This window comes from Malaclemys terrapin, chromosome 1 (assembly GCF_027887155.1).
Source record: "Malaclemys terrapin pileata isolate rMalTer1 chromosome 1, rMalTer1.hap1, whole genome shotgun sequence".
Lineage (NCBI taxonomy): Eukaryota > Metazoa > Chordata > Testudines > Emydidae > Malaclemys > Malaclemys terrapin.
In genome coordinates, this window is record NC_071505.1 from 18,418,568 (window position 1) to 18,445,948 (window position 27,381).

General features: G+C 39.3%; 1 protein-coding gene across 4 annotated transcripts in view; it reads right to left on the bottom strand.

Annotated features, from left to right (window-relative positions):
- SEMA3A (semaphorin 3A) overlaps positions 1 to 27,381 on the bottom strand; it is a 412,569-nt gene that overhangs the window by 117,404 nt on the left and 267,784 nt on the right. For all 4 annotated transcript variants that reach the window (XM_054017194.1, XM_054017206.1, XM_054017202.1 and 1 more), the window contains exons 3-4: positions 22,835 to 22,992; positions 18,967 to 19,029 (exon numbers count right to left, since the gene is read on the bottom strand). In XM_054017194.1, coding sequence (XP_053873169.1) covers positions 18,967 to 19,029; positions 22,835 to 22,992 — 221 coding nt within the window. The remainder of the gene's footprint in view (positions 1 to 18,966; positions 19,030 to 22,834; positions 22,993 to 27,381) is intronic.

The following is a 27,381-nucleotide window of genomic DNA, read 5'->3' on the forward strand; positions in this document are numbered from 1 at the left end:
GCAAGGGCTCTGGCTGGGGATGCGGGCTCTGGGCTGGGGCCAAGGATGAGGGGTTTAGGGTGCAGGAGGGGGGCTCTGGGATGGGGCTGAGGTATTTGGAGTGCAGGAGGGGGCTCAGGGCTGGGACAGGGGGTTGGGATGTGGGAGGGGGCTTGGGGTGCAGGTTCTGGGAGGGAGTTTGAGTGCAGGAGGGGACTCAGGGCTGGGGCAGAGGGTTGGGGTGTGGGAAGGGGTGAGGGGTGCGGGCTCTGGCCGCTTACCTCAGGTGGCTCCTGGAAGCTGTGGCATGTCCCGCTGGCTCCTAGGCTCAGGGGCAGCTAGGTGGCTCCACGTGCCTACAGGCACCGCCCATGCAGCTCCCATTGGCCACGGTTCCTGGCCAATAGGAGCTGCAGAGCTGCCGCTTGGTGTGGGGGCAGCATGTGGAGACCCCTGGCTGCCCCTGAACCTAGGAGCCAGACATGCTGGCTGCTTCTGGGAGCTGCGCGGAGCCAGGGCAGGTAAGGATCCTGCCTTAGCTCCACTGCACCACTGACCGGACTTTTAAAAGCCTATTAAAATCTTCAGGATTGTTTTCAACAGTCACCAGAAGATCAATGCCGAATCTGGTAGACTCCAGGCCAATCCGGGAAGGTTGGCAACCCTATAATGGACGCTCCAGTGCGTTAGGCATATTTGGCAGAATGAACAGATTTTACAATTATGGTCCTTTCATGGTGTTTATAAGGCTTATTTATTATTGGACATTTCATTTTATTTGGAATTTGGGCCTACACTACCTAGCTAAAAAAATACATAGAGACAATTTCCCTTCTTTCTGTTTGAAGTAGTCTCTGCCTTTGTGATGTAGGTTATTTCTCCATTCGCAAAACAAATCTCATGTATAGAAACATGGCCGCCCAGAATAAAATAATTAAGAGAAATGCCTGCCTGTATTTAATTAACTAACAATTTGAAAAAAGATGGGCAGATGGGATGAACTGATACAAAATAAACCACTGATATAACATTTAAAATAATAATATGCATAGTAGCTGTAATTCATAACCTCCTCAACTCTACAGTAGTCACTTAGGCCTTGATTCTGCAAAGACTTATGCACATGCTTAGCTTTATTCTCTGCAAAGTCAGTTGGACTACTCACAGTACATAAAGTAAAGCATGTTCACAAGTCTTTGCAGGACTCAGGCCTTAAATTATATACTTTAAATAAATAACAAAGTGTAAACAATTATATATATATCTTTAATAAAAAAAAATAAGTATAAAAATAATCACTTATAAAATTCTTCACCTGTTTTGCTAGTGATACCTTATGCTATTAAAAAGGAAACCAATTTTAAAATCTAATTTGCTCATCAATATGTACATGGTATCTATTTATTTACTTTTTTGCATTTCCTTCAGTTTGAGCCATGAAAATGAGTATGTCAGTGTCACTTTCTGATATCTCGTGCTCTGACATCGTGCTGCAAAGCCTGGATTGCAAACACTGCAGAGAAACATTTAAATACAAACAAAATAAAATCTTTTTTCACTGAATGTTAATTTTTACAAAATTAATGGAAATATGTTTATTGCTATTTGGTTGTAAACAACTTTTGAACAAGATCTAGAATTTGGAGCCTAAATTAACAGTTTTTCCTGCTAAATAGTGTTCTTAAAATCTAATTTACCTTTATTTGTGGAGCAAAAATTGCAATCAACAGCAAACAATACAATGTTAGAGTGGAAACAAATGAGGAACAGTGAAATTCTATTGCCCCACCACTGGGAACAGGTAGAGATTATGGTCTGAGTCCTGCAAATTGATTCATGAGATATAGCCGCATGGAGACCCATTAATTTCAGGGAGGCTCCATGCAGGTGCAGTCTCCACTCATATGGATAGCTTGCAGGATCAGGAAATAGTGGCCCAGTGCTTAAATCACTACCTATATAGAATTCCCATTGACTTCACTGGATTGCAGCATCAGTCCCTGTGATTTGTTTGTGATGAGAGAATGAAAGAGACTTTCAAGCACAAACCATGGCTCTGTGAGGGCCGGTGAGAATACAACCCCTAGGACTGCTATAGGCCACCACACAGGCAAGCTATAAAAAATTCAACAGAGGTAGAATAGTAATGCCACCCTGATGTATTATAATGTAAGATACACATGACATTGTTCTTCAGATTTTTTTTTTTTTTTGCTTATGTGTATTTGCATAAAATATACTGACATTATATTAAAAAGAACATCCCAGGAGACACACATGCAGAGTCTTACAACATCTTTGGCTCCAGTGCTGACCAGACAAATACACAAGTTATCCTTCCAACTGAGATGGAAGAGAAAACACAGAGGTAGTTAAGACAATCCAGCAGGAAATTGAAAGAACTGGAGATGTATGTTTTGCAAGTGTTCTCTCTTAATTTTTTTCAGTTTGACCTCTCTTAATAAAAACACAAAGACATTATAGACAGATATACAAACACACACACACACACACACACACACACATATTGTTTTACATAGACACATAGCCTCCCGTTAAATGCCCGTTCAATGCCACAGTGACAGGGGTTAAATGATTAAATAGAATAAATTATTGTAGTTTCATTAGAGGGAGTATATTATTCCTCAATTCTCTCAATTTTTATTTTTAATGTTGCATAAAAGAAAGAAGGGAAAATCTCTCTTGAAAGTGCCTGAGTATTAACACAGCATAAAGCCAACACATGCAACACTAGAGATGAGCAAAAGCTGAAACTATCTATTTAAGCTCTTTCATATTCGGGGGTTTGGCTAAACGGATCAAGCTATGAAGTACGCTTGATTTGGCTGTGTAAAATCTATAACTGACTGATGACATTTGCAAAATCAGAAGGATGCTGATTTTGCTCACTCGCAAACATCCTAGGGCAAATTCAACTCCACTGTAACATCACTCAGCATCACAGGGGACTGGGCTTGTAATGATTTAAAACAAGTTTTCAAGTTTTTTAAGAAAAGTCAGGTAAACACAGTACACAATATGTTAGGAGCTAAGGGCAGACTAACATTCAGTTTAGCAATTTTCACAGTATATGGGCTGATCCCCAGCTGGTGTAAATCAGTGCAACTATATTGAAATCAATGTAGCTACATTGATTTATACCAGCTGGGTATCTGGCCCATATAAACTCACACGCTAAACAAGAACAGGCAAATACTGCTTATCTGCTTATCTCCAGTATAGAATGAGAAGGTCTGAAATTGCTAAATGCATTGAGGGATAGATCCAAAGCCCAATAAGTCTGGAGTCCGATTCTGCTCTCATTTACATGGGTGGAAATCAGGAATAATTCCATTGACTTCAGCGCCGTTACTCCAAATTAAACCAGTGGAAATGAGAGCAGAATTGAACTCTTTCCATGTCATTATATGCCATAGTCGGCCCTCAATTAATCTGGAATTATAGCAGTGTAACTTCATTAATGTCAATAGAGGTACTTCAGATTTACACAACCATAACTGAAAGCAGAATATAGCTTCCTCTCTCCAACTTTTAATTCTTTCTTGAACCCCGGTGGAACAGATTTTAACCATAGATGTCTGAGAAATACAAGAGCTAATTAAACACTAGGAGGGAGATACTTACAGCTATAAACCTTTGACTATAATAAATATATTTATATAACATTTAAAGTTTCTAGTCTAGCTAAAATGGCTAATATAGCTTCTCTGTGTTTTACAGCTGCATAAAGTATCCATTAAAATCTGTAAGAGTAAATTCTCATACACCTCCCTAACAGATTAGGTTTCTTTATACATTTTATACGACTGTAAAAAAAATAAATAAAAGAGGGTATTAGACCACAATAAATGACATAAAATTAAAGTTACGATTCTGATTTAAGCCCTCATCTAGTGAATAAGTTCATAGTGAAGTTTCCTGCTCTGTCACCAGGTCAATCCTGCTTGCACTTAAGACAATGGCAAGATGCTCCTTCATTTCTTAAACTGTACACTCTTTAGGGTTCTTTTCGTTCCACGTTTGTACAGTGCTTAGCACAAATGGGTCCTGGTCCATGACTGGAACTCCTAGGTGCTACTGTGATGACAATGATGATTATAACAATTAACAAATAATAATAATAATAATAATAATAATAATTCCAATGCGAGTGGAATCAGGCTCTGCACTGCTGCAATGCAATGTGTAGCAGTGTTGTGAGTCACCAATATTACCTGTGCATTATGGAGTGAACCTTCTGAGCAAAATGACAGTCTGTTTGTTTCAGAGTGACCTCTTGACTTTTCCTACCCTTGTGGGCTTAGGGGAAACAAGAATCTGTAATGTAACAGTTTGCATAGCTTCATATGAATTCCTGCAGGCTCAACATGTCAACACATGTTGACACCAAGGAATTTACTACAATAAGGGAAGGTGTGCTGTATATTAGTTAGATCAGTGTTCAGGGTACTGGGTTTAAGACTAATCTACACTACTATGAAGCCGCGTTGCTATAGCGTGTCTGGAGCAGACGTGCTATGCCTACGAGAGAGCGCTCTCCCATTAGCATAATTATTCCACTTCAATGAGAGGCGGAAGCTATGTCGGCAGAAGAGCGTCTCCCGAACACCTAGTGCCAGTGTGGACATTGCTTTAAGTCGATGTAACTTATGTCATTCAGGGGGGTGGCTTTTTCACACCTCTGAGCGACGTAACTTACATCAACTTAAGTGGTCGTGTAGACAAGCTCTCAGACTGTTAGTTCAGACCGCTGGATTCTGCCACTAGTTCTGCAACCCACTTAACCTCTCTGTGTTTATCAAACAGGGATGACAATAATTACTTATCTCACAGATATCGTAAAGCTTAATTAATTAATGTTTATAAGAGAAATGCAGAGTCTTAGATGAAAGTTTCCATCCAAGTACAAAGGCCCAGAGCCTTAAAGGTACTTACCTTTGAGGCTCTCGGCCAAAGTATATGGTTTTCAGTCTGTTTTCAGACGCAAAGGCTCCACCAGTTTTATTAGAGTTCTACTTTCTATCCCTTCCTAATGAGGCTGGTATGCTGGCATTCACATACCTCTGTGAAACCTGGCACATAACCCTTCTTCTTGAAGTTGGTGACTGTGTGTCAATTTCACTACAAAGCATCCATCCTGCCCTCCTGGCGCCAAGCCTGGAATGACTTAGTCTGTCTCAAACTGGGCTTGTCCCACTTGGCAGCAGGACATATTGTTGTCATGCCCTCAGGCCAGCAGGATATTGGTAATGTGAAGGACAATGCCAGCACAGTGGAGTATTTAAGTACATGAGCTCAAAGTGTAAGACACTGGAAGCGAAACAAAGACAATACAAGAAATATAGTATGTCAGTTAAATATAGAAGATGGGAGAATATAACTACAGGAGCGGCAGGAACAAAATGAACAGGAAGTAACCAAGAGCCAGAAACTTTAATGAGCAAATTGTCAGGGAATTGTAAATGCTGCATGTGCATTACTTTTAGCCTCATTGTTCATTTGTCATGGGTTTTGACTTATATTATTTTGACTATATTATTATTATTTTAATTATGGACATTTTTGCATCGGGACACTTTCAATATTGTTCATTTTCAAGAGGAATAATGGGAAAAGGCCATTTAACATTTTGGTGCTTTGGGACTGGGTATCACAAACTTTTGCATGTGTGTGAGAGCAAGGTAGATTCATTCAAATTATTTTTAATCTACTACTACTACGTAACATGTTTCAGCCTACTAGTGCGTTACTAATATTAATTTATATTAGCATCACAAAACCTCTGTGAGGCAAGAAAGCATCATTATCTTATATTAAATGTGGGGAACACTGGAATTGCCACATTGAATCAGACTTCTAGACCAGTCTCCTGTCCCTGAAAATGGCCACTATCAGATACTTGACAGGAAGGGTCCAGGAAAAAACTGCACAAGGCAGTTATGGAATAATAGGCCCAATGGGGAAGTTTCTTCTTAGTCCCCATCACATTGGAGGATGGTTTATCCCCTGAGGCTTGAGAGTTTATATAGACACGAGGCACAAAGCATAAGTGACTGTATATGCCACAGAGTGATTCAGTGTATTAGATCTCTGGAGTTCTTGGTTCCCACTCTTGTGCTCATGCCCCATATTTTTCATCATGGGCCCGATCCTGCTCCTACTAACGTCAGTGGAAATTAAGCTGCTACACACACTGGCTCCAAGACCTTCAGCTGGTGTATATTGCTGTAGATCATTAAAGTCAAAGTAGCTATGACAATTTACATCAGCTGAGGGTCTGTCCCAAAGTAAGATAAGGGCCAGTGACACTCCCCTTGCAGACAAATACTGTTGCTCACCTGCAGATCTTCATTATAAAGGGAGAAGGCATTAACTAATTGTCAAATGTGTTAAGGCCAGATCCACAGGCTGGTAGGCTCAATACACCTTGTTACAGTCCCTAATTTGTTACTCCTCCTCCATGCAAATATGCATGTATACTTTAAAAAGAGCAAGGGAATTACCCTGAAGAGGAGATAAAGTGTTAATTAACTGTTCCACCAGAGCCGCCTCCACCTGAGGATCAATATGTCTGTCTCACTAACAAAACATTTACATTTATTTTAAGAGGTTTCCAATATTTGTGGATCAAATTGATAGAAGGGACTATGCAGAGAGAGATTAGCCTGAAAAAATAAATTACAAAGAAAATGTCTGCAAGCAAAAGCATAGGAGCCAAATACAGAATGATTAAAAAACAAACACTACAGATATGTAACACTGATTAGGCTGTGTTATGCAGACTTTTCCCGGACAGTTACAAAAATAAAGTCCATCCATCTGTCAAAACATCTGCTCGGTATATGAAAATTAAAACAGAATTTAGGTGTTTTTCCACTAGTTTCTAGTAATTATCTCTCCTTTAGAAGCTTGGAACTTGCATGCTTAGATCTGAATTAACAGAGTAATGCTTTTTAATGGCATTTTAACTGAAAACCTAAAGTGTAAATCCTTATTGTTCTAACCAATTTGTAGACTTTTTCTCCTTATTCTAAACAACAGCCATTTCTTTTTATTAAAGTGTAAAAAGATTCATAATTGGTTCCCAGATATTACAGTGAATGAGAATATTAGAAATATGCAGTTAGGCAATCTTGTAGGGCCAGATCTTCATCTGATGTAAATATGCATCTCCATTAACTCCAACAGATTTATACCGATTTACTCCAGATGAGCACTGAAAGAACCTTACTCTATTCCAGCTCTCCACAATTACAATATCAGGAGTTTTGTCCAAATTGGATGTGCAAGAGGCTTTAAAGGTATCATCTGACAGCTGAAAAAACAAAACAAATTCATCATGTGTTTCAAATCAAATTGGGTGGACATTTTCTATATAAAAACCTGTAGGTTTCATCTTCACAGTTAGTGAATATGTTTACTTTTTCCCCCTTCTACCTAATTAGTTGAATTCTGGAATAGCAGGGTCAGGGATATCCATAAAGGAAAAATAATCCCTAATATTATTGCTGTCATTCAATTTATTCCACTGTTGAAAGACGTTCTCTGGTAATCTTGGAGTTTATTTTGTTCTTTCTTATACCAGAGCATTATTGCCAGCTGTGATCAGTTCAATCTTAACAGGGTGGGTATCCCTTTCAGAATGCAATAGTATTAATTGAAGAAAAAGGTTGCTTAAATGTCATGAAATAAAGGTATGCAGTGGTGTGTAGCTGTGTCGACCCCAGGATGTTAGAGACACTTAGGCTATGTCTTCACTACCCGCCTGAATCGGCGGGTAGAAATCGATCTCTCGGGGATCGATTTATCTCGTCTCGTCGGGCTGCGACAATCGACGCTTGTACTCCACTAGCGCAGGTAGGAGTATGCGCCGTCGACGGGGGAGCCGCGGAGGTCGATTTGCCACCATCCTCACAGTGGGGTAAGTCGGCTTGGATACGTCGAATTCAGCTAAGCTATTCGCGTAGCTGAATTTGCGTATCTTAAATCGACCCCCCCCCCATAGTGAGGACGTAGCCTAGGTGGGTGAGGTAATATCTTGTTTTGACCAACTTCTGTTGGTGGGAAAGACAAGCTTGTAGCTCAACAGCTTCTCTCTCTGACCAATGGAAGTGGGTCCAATAAAAGATATTACTTCACCTTGTCTCTCTATTGAAATAAATATTATTTCCTAATGGTGACACACTCACAACCAATTCAACCTGTAGTTTAAGCTATGCTGACGTTACATAGGAAAAACTGAAGATGAAACTTAGCCTCTGACCCTGCAAATATTTTGGAACTTAAGTAACTCTACGTATGTGAGTAGTCCCATTGAGCACTCCATGACGGTGAAATACACTCTACGTGCTATAATGGCACTCCCTGCATGCATGCAATTGTTTGTAGGATCTTCGTTCTCATTCCTGTTCACGTGTAATAATATTGTTTAAGAACTATTGGCCTTGTGTTTTGCATTTGCATTATGGCAGTGCCTACTAACCCCAGTCTAAGAGCAGTGTCCATTGTACTAGGTAAGTAACAAAGATGACAACCTCAGCTACACTGTAAAGTTCTGTTTTACTGTAACATTGTCGTTCAGTTATTATTCTAAATATTGCCTGGGTACTAAGGGCAAAATTCACTCAGTACAAGACCCTCCACTCCATTTAAGATCCACTAAAGGGCTGTGCAAAGAGAACATAGGTGGAACAACTATACAGGGGCATCTGTACACTGCAATAGGATCTTCACGAAGGCCCTGCATAGGCTGGTGCAGAATTCCATAATGGGAAAAGGCCAGCACCCCCTGCAACTACCATGGAGAGATAAACCTAGAATAGCAACTGTAGCCACTCCCATTGGCTCTGTGTAGGAGGAATGGATTTTCACCACCCTTGTGGATTCCACTCGTATTAATCAGGCTCTATGCAGAGGAAGGGATTTCACCACAAGAGGAGTGTGCTTACTGCTGTATTTATATGTGTGCATAAATAAATGATATAACTGGTTCATATCATAAATCTATGTCCTTCACTTTATTTAATAGTCTTAGTGATAACTATACTTTTGAATGCTGTTCCCGGTCTCTAAGCTTTGAAAAAACAGCTGGAATCTGAAACATAATCAATGATCATTACATAGTCTTCTGATAAGAATGACTTGAAACCTTCAGACTATGTCAGGAACAGCATTACTGATACGCAGGATGGGCAGAACAGGAAGTGCAGAAGCAGCAGTGATAATCACAAAATTGGATTCCTCTCTGCTGTTGAGAGGGGACCTGAGAATTTTCAGAATGAAGCTGCTGATGGGGAGTAGACATTGATAAGACTTTTTTTGGAGCCGGACACATCCCACTTTAGTCCCAGTTATCTTCCTGATTAAGTGTTTAATGATTAGAGTCTTATCTACCTGATTTCTTGACATGACAGAGTGCGTGAGAATTTTGAAAATACACAATAAAGACATGTCCTAGAATGTGTCCTCTGAATTTTCTTTATCCACTATTCACAATTGATAAAAGAAAAGGAAGCCAATTTACAAAGCAGATTAGAAAAATCAACCACTGGGAAAAACAAATATATCTTAACGCTTTCAAGCCTCAAAGGGATATGTCGTTTTTAGCAAATAGTTTTATTGGAAGCACACTTGTGCACCATACTCCTACTGAGGCTTCATTTGGTCTCAGCCTTGTGTCAGTAGGAGAGGCATAAAAGACCCTACCTACCTTCCTTCTCCTCTGGGCAAAGTTCCTGTGCTCTGGGACTACTCAGCTTGATCACTTTTGTCATCATGACCACTGAACTCTGACCTGACACTAGCCCAAGATATGGAAAAGTAAAGTCCTTTAGAACAGTTTAGTACACAAACCGGCCCAGCCCACCAGGGGCTTTCCCTGCACAAGCGACGGAACAAGTTTGGGAACCACTGCTCTAGGTTATTAATAATATTTTTGCAACATATTAAGAATCAGTTTAATCAAGGAAGCAAATAATATTCCAAGAATAACTCGAATAAGCCTAAAAGAAACAGCAGCCTTGATAGTGGGATATGAGAAAGTTCTTTTTCCAACTGGCTCTAAAACAAACTCCATGTACTTTATTGAATGGAAAACTCTCCCTTATCTTGGGATTTGGTTTTATTAACCAAGAAATTAACAATGCCGTAAAGTTCAGCTCAAAGCTCCCCTTGAAGCCTGTCTGCTGCCTGAGTTCCTTCCTTGGGGTTGCTCAGCCCACACTCTAGAACAGGGGTTTTCAAACTTCATTGCACTGCCACCCACTTCTGAAAGCAAACATTACTACATGACCCCAGAAGAGGGGACTGAAGCCTGACCCTGCCCGAGCCCCGCTACCCCAGGTGGGGGGGCCAAAGCCCAAGCCCCACCACCCTGGGCAAGGAGACCAAAGCCAAAGCCCAAGGGCTTCAGCCCCAGGCAGGGTGCCTGTAACCAGAGCCTCCCTGCCCAGGGCTGAAGCACTCAGGCTTCAGCTCCGAGCAGAGGGACTCAGGCTTCAGCTCTGGCCCCGGCAAGTCTAAGCCAGCCCTGGTGACCCCATTAAAATGGGGTCCTGGCCCACAGTCTGAGAACCACTGCTCTAGAACTTCTAGAGAATCTCTCCCATCTCCCTTATATCTAGATGTAGGTATAAACCACATGCCTCATTGAATCAGCAGATCTCACTCCACATTCCCTAGCAGGATTAACCCCTGTTAGCAGGGTGGGGTGTTTCAGACATATGCCATCAGTCCCTTACATGCACATAAAGCACATAGAAGTGGTAACAGTCACTCTTTTCTATTCTGCTTTATGCACATCCTGAAATGATTTCCAGACACAGTCATCTAAGATAAATATACCTAAACTTCTGAGATGAAAGTGACAAATTAATGCTTGAAGTGCTGAAAGCAAGCAACAGAATGCTAGATCTATAGGATGCAGCTGCTTAGCAATATGTACACACGTAAATAAACATATCCTATAAGCTTGACGATGAAGTTACATGCTCCATAACATGGGAGTCCTGTTTTTTGGGCGTGGACATAAATCTATTCTGAGTTCCATGAGAGAAACTAGGCAGAAAATCCTTAACTGATGGAAGCCTAAAATTCCCATTCAATTAAAATTTGGCATGTACTGAATCAGGAGTTGTCAAATTATGTTTCCTGCAAGATTCACGACACCCTTATAGGGACCTACAGCTTTAGAAGCAGTTAATCAGGAAGGGATTGTCTAAATTAGAAAGGAAGTAATAGGTGATCTGTTCCAACAAAGATCAGATTGTTTCTCCCCATAAATAAGTATCTCTTTACTTATTGGCCTTAATATTGTGGCCCCATCATATTTGGAATATAATTTTTCCTCTAATCTGCAAAGCTCTCTCTTTCTCTTTCTTCTTTAATTATCTTGAACTGGTTTTTTAACAGTTGTGGAACAAAGAAAAGAAAACTATAGTTTTAACTTAAAAATAATTCTACACAATTTTGGAGGGTATTTTAAGAACTTTCTCTTTGACCAATAGTGTAGTTATTTTTACACACATTTCAAAGGAAAATGGACATTAGGTCTGCAAACAGTTGAGAGGCATTTAGAAGGCTAGCTGTTTGGCATGCGGTGCCAGCAGTATCATAGAAAGATGATCAGGTGTGGACTAATGCAAGTGGGGAATTCTGAGCTATGCTGCAAGTGTATGGAGAAAGAGAGAAATGTGCTTTTGGAAACAAGCTTGCTTGAGACTGTGAAGTGAAACCAACCCTTCCTTCCATTAAAACAATAATGTATCTGCCCAAACAGAAAGAATCTGAGGCAGAACTAGAAATGGATAGATGAGTCCTTCAGAAATGAACTGCTACAAGACTTGAGTCTGAAGACAGAACTCCTGAGAGAATTCAGGGAGTGAAACATGCCGATCATTTTTACTAGTTATTCAAGTGAGCATGTTGTTTGAAAGATATAAGGGGTACACTTACCCTGTCCACCTCTGGAGACAAAATAAATCATAACAAGGAATCTGTCTAGAGGAGTCCCAAAACAGCAATCGCTGGTGGCACAGTAGCATATAAAAGGAACCCTCAATCTTTGTCAAAGCCAAACTCGGACTCAGAGGAAAACTCCATCAGTAGAAATCTGAAAACCATCATTTTGTGAAACAGTTTTGTTCCCCCTTTTTTCCTCCCACTAATAATTCAAAATAATTTCTATATTTCTAAAAACAAAAGTGCAATTTGTGCAAGGCTCGTAATTCAAGGCAGGGGTTCATTGCTGAGAAAATCCGGCACTGGATTTGATGAATGTAAGCTTTCCCTCAGAAGCAAATCTCTCTAGTCCCTCCTATAATAGAAAAATAATCCATAGATAGGAAAATTTAGCTCTTATCCTTGATCCAGATTAATTGAGGTTTAAGAGAATCTCAGAATAAAAGAATGAGTAAAAAATATATATATTTATCATATTATTTTCCTTAATGTATGGCACTTAACTATTGTTTGCCATCATTTCAAGGATATTTAATTATGTTCCTATATTGTGAAATTACCCATCAAACTGTGTAGTACTAGATAAGATACAGTACTTGAATTGCCATCACTAACTTAATTCTTCCTCTACTCAACTGCTCAAGGCACTACCTTGCAGTAATTGATTTGCCTTGGCCAGTTTACAAACGGCATCATATGCCAATTCCTAAATGAAAGCAAATGCCAGTGTTGGCATCTGAACTGACTGATTACAGCACATACTGTATCTTAAAGCCACTGGCTGCATTGTAGGGGGTCTATGAAGGAACTGTGCCTAACTCAGCCAGAATTCCCCTGGGGAGGAAACATATGTTACAGAGATAGCTCTGCAGTCCTCTGAAAGGCTCCAGTGTTTGACTCTCCTCCTCAGCATGCCAGCTCACCTCCTCTGGCCAGTGGTGAGGAATTATACAGCCTTCATCTCCACCCTTCCCCATATACTTTGTGGAGCCTATACAATGCGGTTTCACACATTGGTGAAATTACATTAGCACAGTGCTTGCTTGCATCCCCACATAACTGGAGCTGACCCCTGTGGGGGGGACATAAAGTGGGAAAGGGCCAGATGTTACCTGGCCTGATCTTTTCTGGTTAATTTATGAGCAGGCTATCTATTTTCAATTGGTATTCTATAATTAATTTTCAGTCTCCCTCCTCAGTTCTTCATTTACAATAGCACATGAAATGTATTACGGGTACTTTTATGTTCTGCCTTTATGTTTTCCCTAAGGCTAGAGGGGTAATAAAAAGAAGTTGAAGGGAATCAACGATATTTTTTTTTTTGCTAGCTTCATTTTCCAAAATGTCATCAAAAATGATTTTGGGGAGGAGAGGCAACTTGGTAAATTGCACCCTTGTGAAATCACCGATTTGAACCAGCTGACAATCATTCCAAATGCACGGTTGTAGCGGTCTTTAGAATTGAGCACTGTCACATGATTCAGGGAGGGGTTTGGAAACTGAACTTTCCCATCTCATGGAGATAAAGTCTTAGGTGGCGTATTTGGCTTGGATGTGTCCTATTTAAACTCAAAGGACTGTGATCTGATTTACAGCCAGGCAATCCTCAAAGAATGAGCTGAACAACACTTCTTGAAATGCAAAGATGCATCTGTGGAACATCTCCACAACGTACTTAACAGGAGCCTCTGCTGCTCAGCGGCAGAGACTTTTCTTTAATTTTGATTTGACTCCAAATTAGCAGCAGCGCTGGAGTAAAATAGGCAGATATATATTTTAACTATTCAAGTAAACAAACACACTTTGAATTCCTGTGGCCATTGATGATCCGACAAACCTCCTAGGGCTCACAGGCTGTCGGTGGCCAAAGTACAGTTACAAGCAGACAAATGTCTACCTCACAAAAACTATGACACAGTGAGCATTAATTGGCACCCAGTTTGGCTGGGGTAGTTTAGAAGCCAAGGAATTAATGACGTGAAGACTGAATTACTTTTAAAGAGTAAGCTTTTAACGAGAACAGGTTTGAGGCACATAGTTGGGACAATGTGCTTGCATTATGGCTGCCTATGATGAATTGCACCAGATTGATGGATAAATACAAGACCTACAAGACCATCATCCTGGTGCTGACAATTTGTCACAATTCACTAACAATACATTTCTCCTAAAAATGCTAAGAGAAGATTTGGAATGTTCTTGCAACACTGACAGACCCCAGTTGTTGGCGGGTGGGATTGAACCAGGGACCTCTGGAGCTAGTGCATGAGTCTCTACCACAAATTAAAAGCCAACTGGCTGTTAGCTAAGACTGTAGAGCAGGCACATTTTCTCTCCCTCTTTAAGTGGTCTTGGTGCCACTAGATGGGACAGAACACCACATCCAGGTGGGTGGGTTACATTCCAATGGTGTTCCAAAGCTTCAGAAATTTACTTGATTCTATGTGGTCTAGACACCTTGTGAGAACAAAGAGTCCAGGCAGATTTTTTAAAATATTTCCAAGCATGTTTTGGGTAGATTGGAAAGTCAAAGATTCATAGATGTTAAGGTCAAAAGGGAGCATTACGATCATCTAGTCCAGTGGTCCCCAACCTTTTTCTTCTGGATGAGCCATGGAGGACCGGGGTAGTGGACAAGCATCCGCCAAAATGCCGCCAACAAGTGGCAACATCAATAGGCGTCGCCGCCAAAATGCCGCCGAGAAGCAGCGTCATCCAGAGGCATCGCTGCCGCAGGCAAATCGGCAGCATTTTGGCGGTGACGCCTCTGGATGATGCTGCTTCTTGGTGGCATTTCGGCGGATGCTCATCCGCTGGCCAGTACGCGGGCACACTTAGATGCCCAGGCGGGCGCCATGGTGCCCGCGGGCACCACACTGGGGACCCCTGATCTAGTCTGACATCTTGCATAACACGGGCATAAAACAAGTAATTGCTGCATTTAGCCTACCAACTTGATTTAGATTTAGAGAGGGATTTTCATAAGGAGTTAGGCATCCAGTTCCCACTAGAAGTCAGCACCTTTAGGTGCTTTATTAAAACACATCCTTAAAGACTTCAAATCATGGAGAACTTACCATATCCCATAGTTAAATCCCATAATTAAATACCACAAGAACTACTCCTTTGGTGTCTTGGCACTTCTGTTTCCTGTGCATTATAAAATTAGGAAGTGCAGAGATGCACCAAATAGAGGGGAAGGGGGAAGTTAATCAAACCTTTTTATACTGTAACAAAATAACGGTTTGAATTCGAGGTGGAGTTTCTACTCCGCTCCAGTTTATGCACTGGTTTTCCTATCCCCAGTTACAGTTTCATCTTAGGGTTCCAGTGACTACATAAATCACTCAAACTACACTCTGATGGTTTATGACATCACTGGAACCCCAGGATGGAATTATAGCCACATTTTTTTCTTTTTTCCCTATTATTTAATCCATATGTGATGCAGAAATTGTCATGTGTTAGCATTGTGTCCCAGGTGATTGACTGTGAGCTCTTTAAATCAAAATAATGAAACTCAGTAGTGAGTTATATCAGAAGGAGCTTTATTGATCAGAGCTGCACTGTGTGGTTCGGTGTAAAACCTGGGATGTATTCTGCAGGGACAATTAATTCTTTGATTGTTCCAAACTCCTGATCAGGAATCTACAGGGGAAGGTTTCAGGATGTAACCACAGTAGATCCAGGGAGATATCTATCCATGGCTGAGGTTCAGAGCAATAAGAACCTCTTCGTCTCCTTTTATTGGGCTATCACATTTGCTTGTTTAGCTTGGCCATAAAAGTAAATACCTTGGTTGCTATTAAATATTTACACTTTTGCCTTTTTCTCTAGTAACATTACTTTGCTATTTGTAGTATTCCCTATACGAAGGATAGAGAAATATCACAGCAACTCTAACTGCTAATAAAGAGTTTAATGGCAACTTCTCTATACCTGATGAGAAAGTCTAGTAGATAATTTTGTTTATGAAAAAGGTGGCTTCTGCTGTAACCACTGTGTGATCTTGGGGGAGGACTTTTAATCTCCTGTGTCTCAGTTTACCTATATGTAAAAGGGAGTCAAGCATATTTTAAAAAGTTTACCTACCTATAAAATGGACAACATACAACAGGGGTATTGCAAAGCTTCACTAATTAACATTTTTAAAGTGCTTTAAACACACAAATGGAAACTGCTACATAAGTAATAAAGGGTTATCATTAGATTTACAATATCATAATATGCTGCCCTCAGCATTATCCTATGCAAACTGAAATTTCACCAATTTGCTATGCCTAGATTGGCATGACTGGCAGTCTGGATTTCAGGAATCCTTTGGACTCAGACAGAATAAAAGCTACAGTAAATTATTTCTTTTAATTATGAGGGGAAATCTCTCAGGTCATGTTTGAGGTTACCACTGGGGCAATATTAAAGAAAAACTTTCATTGCAGCTGCTGTACTGCACCTGGCTTATTAGTGGGGACTTGAATTTTCAGTATTGGCTGCCCCCCTTGAGATCAATAATTACAAATGTTAAAAATGAGAACTGTCATAAAAGATACAGAACTTCATTTAGGAAAGTGTGAGCAATCACAAAGGAGAAATATCTAATATCTTAGCAATGGTCCACGTTGATAGCAACATTAAATCAAATGTGCTTTATACTCCACTTTAAGCATCCTCTCTCTGTTTAATGAGAGCACGTTGAGTTATTTTTATGGTCATTATATTTCACATTTCCTAGGTATTGACAACAGCTCTAAGGAATATAGGAGGGAAGAATGCTAAGTTTCTTTAATGATGTGCAATCTTTAATGTTATTACATCTAGAATTGTTATATTATGTTTCACCATTTAGTACTTTGTTTCTAATGCATTATTAAATGACAAGAGCAGGACTGGAGAGAAACCTGTGACTCAGGTACTTTTGGGTGTTTACCAATAGAGAACTAGATACAGTGAGAGTTAATCCTGCTTCAGATTTCTAACTCACCTACCAAAACCCCAGTGCTGACCTGGACCCACATAAAATATTACTAGCCATTCTTTATTTATATTTAAATATATAGAATGAACTCTTTGCGGCTTATCTCGTAAATTTGTAGGGCTGGTGGAAAATAGAAAATAAAATTTGCAATATGTTTTCTGTTGTTTACCAACATTTTTCTTCTTTCAAAATGTTCTGACTAGACCCATATAACTTGTAACACTGTTACCCTCACTTTGGGTTAGATTGTTGTATGTCCTGCGCACCGTACCCCATGTTATGCCTTCTTATGCCCTGGTGCCAGCACACTGTACTGAAGCTTCCAGTGCATGGGGATACCCAATGCAGGTAGATAGAAAATAGCAGGATGGGACTGAGCCATGGATCTACTCCACATTCATGCCTAGTGGAGTAGCTACCTTGACATGTCAGCGAGTATACACTATCAGGATATAGACTTGTTGTGTAATGCACACACATACACACAGAAGTGACTGGAAGTGAGATGGTGACTCCCGGAGTCATAATCTTCTTTCTGGACTATTCCAGGGGCAGCACAATGAACTATGGCCACTTACTATGAGTATATTGGAAACTGACTTTCTGCAATGTCTGAAACTTTCCCTTCCCCCGCCCCCCCCCCCCCCCCCCGCCACTTTATCATTTTGAATTTGTAAAAGAAAATGTTTTTTTAAAAAAAGTAAAGGAAGCAATTTTGTTCTCAGTGCTGTAGATTTCTGAGTTTCTCTTCAAGCCATGGTATTGTTGCTTACTGTAATATAACAATACTCAGTACAACGCTGGACAGCCACTGTTAGTTAATTTCTTCAGGTACTTCACACCAACCCGCACTTTCTGGGTTACCTAGCAGGTTAGATTTTCTGATCTCTAGCTCACAGAATATTTCTATGGGAAGTGCTTGTGAATACATACGTGGTTTGAGTAAAAAATATTTGTAGTGATTTAAAATCAGACTACAAAGTGGCTAGAGACACTCATACTATAGTCAGGCACATGAAAATCATGAGCTCTCTTTCCATACATACATCGCTGGTTATATATGTCAGTCCTGACCTAAACCACCTCTGCTGTTCCAAAAATGATTTTTTGACGTAGACAACAGTCCTCTAGGGACTAGGTTAAGCCCAATGAACCCACTTTCACTTCTGACCTAAGACAGTATTAGAACATAGTTTTTCAGAGGCATAAGATTGGCATTATGAATATTTTAGTGAACCATCTCTGAAATTCAGGCCAGTAATGTATACACATGGGGCCAAATTCCACTCTCAGTCATACCCTTGCAACTTCACTGATTTCCCATTTGGCCCACTGTGCATGTGTCCATTTGACTTATTGTGTATGTGTATCCTCTTTCTCTCTCTGCTCCTATAATGGAAGACAGGGCTAAACTATCAATATACACTGAGCGAATTGTTAGGACTTGTGGCCAAATCTCTCTCACTCTCATATGTACAAAGACAGAGATATGTGAGTGAGAGAGAGCGAGAAGGTAAGTAAAGCAGTTGTTATATAACTGTTTCTTTCCTGAGGCACCAAAACTGATGCAGAAAGTTCAAACCACTTAGGCCTCAATTCTGCAATAAACTCCATACAGGCAGAACCCAAGGAAACCCTGCATGGAGACTCGCTTCAGTGACGTGCCATGTGGGCACAAGGGTTTATATGGAGCTTACTGCATGATCAGGGGCTAAATCAGTGCACAATTAATGAAATCAGAAGAAAATTAAATAAGAATCAATGATTCTCACTTTAGTGGGTGCTTTTTTAATAAATACTTTCTCTTCAATTTGCATGATTTTCATCCTCTTATGCATTTAAACTCAGCATCCATTTCTTTGGACCAAAATACCCAGCCAACCAAAAAACCTGATGTGACCCAAGTCTCATGTTAGCGTAAGAAGAGTAATCTTAGGAAAAATAAGTGCTTTAAAAATTAACACTAGACTCCATGAAATATTCAAATTCTTCACACACAAAAACAAAACACCATTATAAAGATTTGTACTTACCAGAATATCTTTTCCAGCCCACTTACACTCATCCCTTCGGGTATGAGACACAGGCCAAAAAATCTAAAGAAATAAAATAAAAATCACTTTATGCCATTTCGTGCTTCAATAATCACAAATCGTATACCAAGTGCTATATATAGTCTCTTCACCCAGTTCCTTTGCTTTTCTCTTTATTCCTTTCACTGACAAAACCCAAACATAAGCAGAATAAAGTGTATATAATGGGAATCATGGCAAAGAAGATTATAAATACAGTGTATAATGTGGATCTCTGCTACAGACTTTGAAAAATATGGAAGCAAAGGGCTTGATTTTCCATTCAGTTATACTGGTAAATCAATATTGATTTTAATGTATTTACAACACTGGTTTAAAAATGGAATGGAGACCCAGGCCCAAAGCTTGCATCTTCTTGACATCACTAAATATGATAGATATCTATTACTATGTGCCATTTAATTGGGTTTGGGAATATTGTAACATAAATGGGAGTCTTGACTGTTCAGTTTATATAGTAATTCACTTTTTTTTCCTGCTCTTCAATTAAATGAATAAAAATGGCGATGTTAGTTTGATACTATCATTCCATCAAACACTAATGCTGATGCTGATTTGGATAAGTGTCTTTGCAAATATCTATAATCTTCCAGTAATACTCCCTAAGCCTGCTGTAGTATTACTTCTGGTAGAAGAAGTATCTCACTTCCTACAGAGAAAACCCAGAGACCATTTCAGTCAATTATTCATGTCTGTTGAAAATCTTTTAGGAATTACATATAGAATAAAACATGATCTTCACATAATGCCAGGTTACGATTCAGTTGGTAACTTCAGATAATGCAATATGAATGGCCACAAGACTGGATTATAACCTTGGTATTCAATACATTATTTATAAAGTAAAGGGGAAAGTATTAGGAAAATAGGATGATTGCAGGTGACAAAAGAGAATTAAGGACATATTGTTAGTGATGTTTTGAGGTCTAGGGTGGACCTCAACCAACACCCAAAAATTCAGAATTTTCTTTAACAAATATAATATAATATCATCCAAACAGAATTTGAACCTCTTGAGTCTATAAAATTGGGCTGAAAATTTCATGAGAACACGGTCTCTCAAAGGATTCTTCCTGCTTCTATTCTTGGCTTAAGAAGTTCCGAGAAAAGTGAAAATGAAAATTTACTACGTTGAAAAAAAAATTAACCAATTTTTTTTAGAGCCCCCAAAAGGTTCAGTTCAGGATCAATTCAAGTTTTGGAGGAAGGTTCCTATATTATCTTAACCAGTTTGTCGTATCTCTAATATGGGCAGGTCAAATTCTCCTCTGACAATGCTGCAATTCTGTTGACTTGATGTGAAAGTCAGTGAATTTGCACTATTGTAATGACAAGGTGAATTTGGCCTTATTTGTGCTATTTTGCTGAGGCCATAACTTACTTCCAGTGCTTAAATAGAAATCCTCACTGATTTCAGTGGAGATGCCTTCTCAAAAAATGATGGAACGATGTGATAATTGATAATAATAAGAGATGAACCTGAACCACAGGCTGAGATTCAAACACAGCTAAGACTTTAGAAAAGTTTTGATTCGGATCTAAATTTCTTCAGTGACCATGGTCTTTATATTAAACTGATCCAAAAATTCTCTAAATCTTTGGGAATGTTCAAATCCCACTTTGAATCTGCAGTTTTGAGACATCAATAATAATTATCTTTCTTTCATAAAATAATGTCTGTTTATTATTTCACACATTGTTCTAGAAGTGTTCGAAGACTGAAGAACAGAAGATACAATTCCCTTAATGTCAGACAGCAGTTTTCTACTGTGGAAACACCATCCTTTCTTTTAATTATTCCAGATGTTTTGTGCATTAAACTATGAATACCTCAGAGGATACAAATAAATAGCCAGTTTCCTTTATAGCTGCTCTAAGGAGAATAGAAAAGAAAATACTCAGTTTCCCTTTTATCTTTTTCCTTAGAGAATACAAATGAATGGCCTGTCTTCCTTCAGAATACAGAACACAAGGTATTTATTGCTATCATCTTAGGAAGCTAATAGGCAAATGGGCAAAAGGTCAGGAATACCAAGAAAAAATCCACTGGTACTGAAGCAATATATCTTTCATAAAAGTTGAATCTAAAATGCACCATCAAAGTTGTGGGATTTTAAATGCTTGAACATAACAAATCAAACCTCCATCTCTGTGTTTACCTTCTTACTCTTTGGCAAAGCTCATTAGAATAAATGAAAAGATAAAACAACTTTTTAGACTCAAGCAGAAGCATACCCAAAAGCACCGTTGAACTGTACATCAGCTTTTAATTTAAGTCTACAACTTTTACCAAAAGTAATGTCCTCCATCAAGGGCAAAGAGCTTTTACCAATCTGTCACTCTTTTATTAGAATCCAATCTATTATGGTTTATGAGTAGCAGAAACACAATTCTTTAAAGCACTCCATGCTAAGAAAAAGAAATCAACACTCACCCTCACAAACACCGAAGTGGCCCTACTCTCAAAAAAAGTGAATGGTAATGTGACCTTTTTGTGAGAGCTGTCGTGACAGTCATCTTCGTTTTATTGAGCAGTAAACATAAAAATATGGACTGTTTGGTGAATAGCTGGCTTGAGGTAAAGTGCATTCATTTACTGGTGCTACTGCTCCTGTGTTACTACTTTTCAATCAACTCTTCCTTATTAGGAGAGGTAAAAAAGGACTATACTACTGTGGATGTAGTGGACATGGACCAGAAGAAAGACACATAGCAAAAGGGAGCTGTGTAGATATTAGCACCATAGCTTTACAAAACCTTAAAGCTTGATTGCTTAAATATAAACATGTAAAATCCCATAGTTTTAAGCTTCACCTTAGGATCTAGGGATTAACCTTTTATGATACTTTCAATATGTTATATACAATAATTATATAATACCGCTGTAAAAATATACTAGAGTTTTAACTATTCTGCCCAGACTCCTAACACAGGACAGGCACAAATAATTACAGAACATTAAAATGAGGTTTACCGTATGTTCTCTATAATTAGTAGCTAAAAATCAGACATTCTATATTCCTGATCTTGCTGACTTGCGGCTTGTCTACACAAAAAGTTTTTTCATGGCAAGCTGGGATGTGAATGTACCCTGCACTAGCATGCTGAGCATTACCTGTCCACCTGGAACCTGCTGACACACACTAACAGTTTGTTAGTGTCCCTGCTTTGAAATATGAGTAGACTAAGGCCTGGTCTACACTAGTCGGGGGGGATTGATCTAAGTTATGCAACTTCATCTACGTGAATAACGTAGCTGAAGTCGACGTACTTAGACCTACTCACCGCGGTGTCTTCACTGCGGTGAGTCAACTGCTACCGCTCCCCCATCAACTCTGCCTGCGCCTCTCGCAGCAGCGGAGTACAGGAGTCGACGGGAGAGCACTCGGGGGGGTCGATCCGGCGGGTAGTGTAGACATACCCTAAAGCACACTAACTGTTAGCGTGTGTCAGCAGGGTCTACATGGACAGCTAGCACAGCAAGCTAGCATGGAGTAGATTCATATCCCAGCTTGATGCTCATTAAATGTTCATGCAGGCAAGCACTTGCATTGTTTATATATATTTGTCCAAATTTAGAACTGGCGGAACCATTTAAACCAGGTCCAAATTTGGCCTATCATTTCCCCCCCTTGTAGCTGCAACAATTTTCTTTTTTGGGGGGTGAGTGGGAGGTTAGCTATCATAAGCTGTCATGACAATTTAAATGTAGTTTATATCTATTGTCAAGTTATACATTATACCTCTGCATAACAAGATTTGTACCACAGGTTTTGTTAAAAAACAATTATAGTAGGATTGAAGATACCTTTTGATATTCCTTGATGTTAACCAGGTTGAAAGAAAATATGTGATCCTTTGCTCCAACATATAGTCTACTCCGTTCCTCATCCAAAAGGAAAGTGTGGTAATTGGAGCTATTGGCTAGTCCATTGAAAGTGATTACATTGTTGGTTTCCAACATCTCTGCAAGATAAAGTTAAGATTTTTTTTTGTTAATTTGATGAAGATCGCGGGCTAATGTCCTGATCCTGTAAAGACTTCACTTTGAGCATATGTGCAGCCCCATTGACTTTATGGGAACAGTTAGGTGCATAAAGGTAAGCATATTTGCAAGTTTGTGGAGGGTGAAAGCCTAAGCTCACTGTTACACAAGCGCTGAACTATGAATGAAATTCTGCACAAGGCCACAACACCACTTAAGAGCCACTGAAATCCTATTTTGAGAACTTATTTGGGGTATGGGGAATTTTACCCCAGGGAACTAACCAGGAGTGGGCCAAATTTTGTTCTTCTACAGTCAATGAGAGTTGCAGGCATATACCTGAGGATGAATATGGCCAACTGAGGTAAATTAAATGCAGAGGCTAACTCTTCCATCTTATTATAATGTTTGTGGGCACATATAAGCCATTTCACACAGGCCATTAAAATATGGGGGAAAGGAGACAAACATGACAAGCTGTTGAGATAAAAGCCACATGTTAAACAAGGTCCTTACTTGTATTACTAATAACATCTGCGACTGCTGAAACAGGAAGAATTTGAAAAAAAAGCCAATTAACTTTTTGCCATTTACAAGCTAGCATGCTTATTGCATTATACTCAGCAATCAGAATAATAAAATTAGATGGGTCAGTTTCACTTATGTTTATAGCCACTTTCATTTTCCAGTTCTCACGCACTTCCGCACAGCTGTTGTGTTTAACCAAGAGTGAGCTCCTTCTTCAGTCCAGGTGTTCACAGAACCATCTCAGCTACTCCCAGATATAAACACAGACTTTCATGAAAGTTGTTGTAAAAATAATTTGCATTAAAACACTCAGACTGCATTTATATTAGGTTTTCTAAACATACCTTTCCTTCATCTCTCTCTCTTTCTATATATATATTATTCTAAACCTTTTATTCAGTCCTTTCAAGACACGTCTACACTAGAAATTCATACTGAAAATATTTTTAGTACTATGGGTCAAATTCTGCTCAGGGCTGTACAGATGCTAGAGGAGCCCAGAAACATGGAGGACATCTTCCATAACAGCTAGGCAGAATTCTGGTCTAGTGCTTTAGGCCCTGAATCTAGAACGCACTGAAGCACACACTTAAAGCATATGAGAAGTTCCACTGAATCCAGAGGAACTCCTCACATGCTGGTTCATGGCCCAAGATGACAGTTGGGAAAGGGAGTGGAGGGTACGTTGACTTCCATACCAAGGGGTGTACTGCCTAGTGGGCATGCTCAGGTTCCAGACAGCTAATCCGTTTTGTGTCTCCAGAACATGCTACCCAGGATGACTTTCAATGAGGCTGCGATGTTCACACTCTGCCTCATAGTGCACCTGTCTGCCTTGATTCATCATACCCTGCCTGGACAGGATGGCACATGTAATGCATTGGCAGACTATGCTGTGCCATATGATTGAAGGCTAGATGTCACCTGTCCCCGTATCTATCAATGTGCTCACATAATCCAAGGCAAAACCATTTTATGAAAAATGTGCGTCATACTTCTCTTTCTTCCTGTAGTCTATGAAACAAACAAATACATTGATCTAAAACATGGACCACTTGAGGTGTATGTTTTTGGTTTGATATAACGCCAGTTTTTATAGCTTTTCAGGATTGGAGCAGCACCCATTTTTGTAGTAATCTGTAAGCAAAATGATTGTTGTTTACATAAAAGTAATCAACTTTATAATAAGCTGAACAAGGTACATTTGAAAATAAATTCCTGCCTAATTTCTGTGTAGTGAAAAGAAGTAATATATGTGCATATCTCAGGAGAACTAAAAACAAAATTAAGAAGGTGTAATACAATATGCATCGAGGCAAATCCTGAAGTCTTCCTTAGATTTTGCTCAATATTCACTGTTCTTATTCAGGCAAACTCTCATTGGTATAAAGTGGAGCTTGCATGAATAGGGACTGACCCAAAAATTAATAAGGAACTCAGGATGTGCACCATACTTTTTATTGTCCTCTAAGTTCCTTCTGGAGACAAGATGATACACAAAAGTATATTATATGATGTTACACTTTTAAAAATCATTCTACCTAAGACTTAACTTCTCAAATTTCTTGCATAACAAGAAGAAACCAAATCTTCCCATGTCGGCCTAATGAAATAATTCTGGATTCTTGTCAAGTTTTAAAATTCAGTTGCATTGTCCTCCAGTTCATTTATCTGCATTTTGTTTGAAACTTTACTAATTCTCTTTTACATTGTAATGACTGATTCAGATGCTGAATCTCTTTACTGAATGGTGAGTGATACAAATGATTGATAGCTTAACTTGTCTTAGGACTCTCCTGGTTAGAAATGCATTGATGTTATTTTTATCTGATAATTCTCCACATAATATAGCTGTCAAAAGCCTTTATACTTTCTCTCTCTCTCACTTTTTCTGTTTAAATTCCCAAGGGTGTGATTCTGCTCTTGGTTACTCTGGTGTAATCAGGAGCAACTCCATTGAATTCCATGGAGTTACACAAATGTGAACCCCATATAAATGAGATGAGAATCCGTCATCCACCATCTCTGCTTGGTAGAGAACCGAAATGAGGGCATTACCACTGAGTTCCAATTATTTCACATCCACTGTTTCTGCTTTGTGCATTACTTTGTTTTCTAATTTAATGTCTACTGACGGTGTCAAGTTATAGCACGGTTATCTGATGTTCTCATTAAGGAGAAGAGGTACAGCATAGTCAAGAGCAATTACATCTTCTTTAACACTGCCCTGCAAATGTGAGTCTATTTTGAGCTGAAAGGGTATGCAGAGATAGTTCATTTTCCCTGCCCATTCAATTGCTGGCTTCTTTGCAGAACAGATAAAGGTGTTAAATGCGATACCACCTACAGTGAAATTCTGCCTCCAGTGAAGTCAATGGCAATCTTCCAACTGACTTCAATAGAGCTAGGATTTCACCCCTTGGGTCCAATCCAATGCCCATCAAAGTATCCCATTGACTTTAGTTGGCATTGGATCAGGTTTCTAGGGCTTGATTCTAATCATATTTATACCATTGTAAATCAGAACTCACAATATTGGAGCCATAATATTGCAAAACCTGATGTGAAATCAAAAACAGCCTTCTATTCACGAGGAACTGACAACCGAGGCTGAGGACATGAAACAAAGTTCAAGTGTCGATGATCCTCCCTCACTACTGATTTCTAGTGGGGTGGGGTTGAGACAGAGTGGCTACAGATTCTCCAAAGTTACACTGCTTGTTTTTCAGACATTGCATTTATTACTTTGGCAAAGAATATAACCATGCACTACCTCCTCTGATATTCTGTAAAGGGCTGCTGAAGAGCAGAGCAATGCACTTGCACAATCAATACAAATTAACTGTTCTACCTCCTCAGATTAATTAGTTTCCAAGTGCTTTTCATCCAACACTTTTTTTTTAGTATTCAACCAGAAGCCACAGAAGAGATTATGACAGAAGTAGCAACGAAAGGACACATTCCTGGAAGAGCAATGATGCCGATTAATTCTTTTCACTGTCAGATTGTCATGCGGGCTAGGTACTGTGTTGATCGGCTTTAAAATAAACCCACATTTACAACAAAGGTTGAATTAAAATGACAGGGGCAACCTAATGAATGCCTTCACAAACTCAATGTAATTAATACGGATGTCTACAATGCAAGACCCTCATTCATTATTTTTTCATATTGAAGGGTGGAAGCCTGCTTTGCACATGACCTATGAAGATGCACAATAGTTACCTGTTCTTGTAAATCATTGGTTGACTTCCTCTTTGCTTTCTCCAATTATTTTATTGAAAATATGGTAACAGTACTCCACCAGTTGCTGTAGCTTGACAAATTCCCTTTCTTGAGTAATGGCTTGGAGACCATTTTCTTATTTCCATTTTATAGTCTTCAGCTTGTACTCATTCCTGTCATTTTGATAATTTCTCTGTAAAGCTATAATCACTGTGCTGTGACCTTAATATCATCTATAAAACGTAGATTTATAGTGGATGGAAATACTTCAAATGTAATAAAGACTATCACTTTTGGTGCTGCTATTCCCAACTGACCTTCAACAGGATTGATGCAGATGACCAAAGCTAATACTTGGAAATGCACCATATGTTGTAAAAGTTTCTAATGATGATAAGTTTTCACTTTTTCCTCTCACTGAAGCTACATGGAGTTTGAATTGTTTAAGAGATAGCAGGCCAAATTCTGCTCTCAACTCCACCACCGTAATCCCCTTTAAGGCTGTGGTCCATGGTATGGTCTCTACTCTTATTTTATTCCCTCTTTCTAACATTTCCTATCCCTAAATATTTGCATTTGCTTTACTCTTTCTGCTTTAGATGTCATAAAACAGTTTT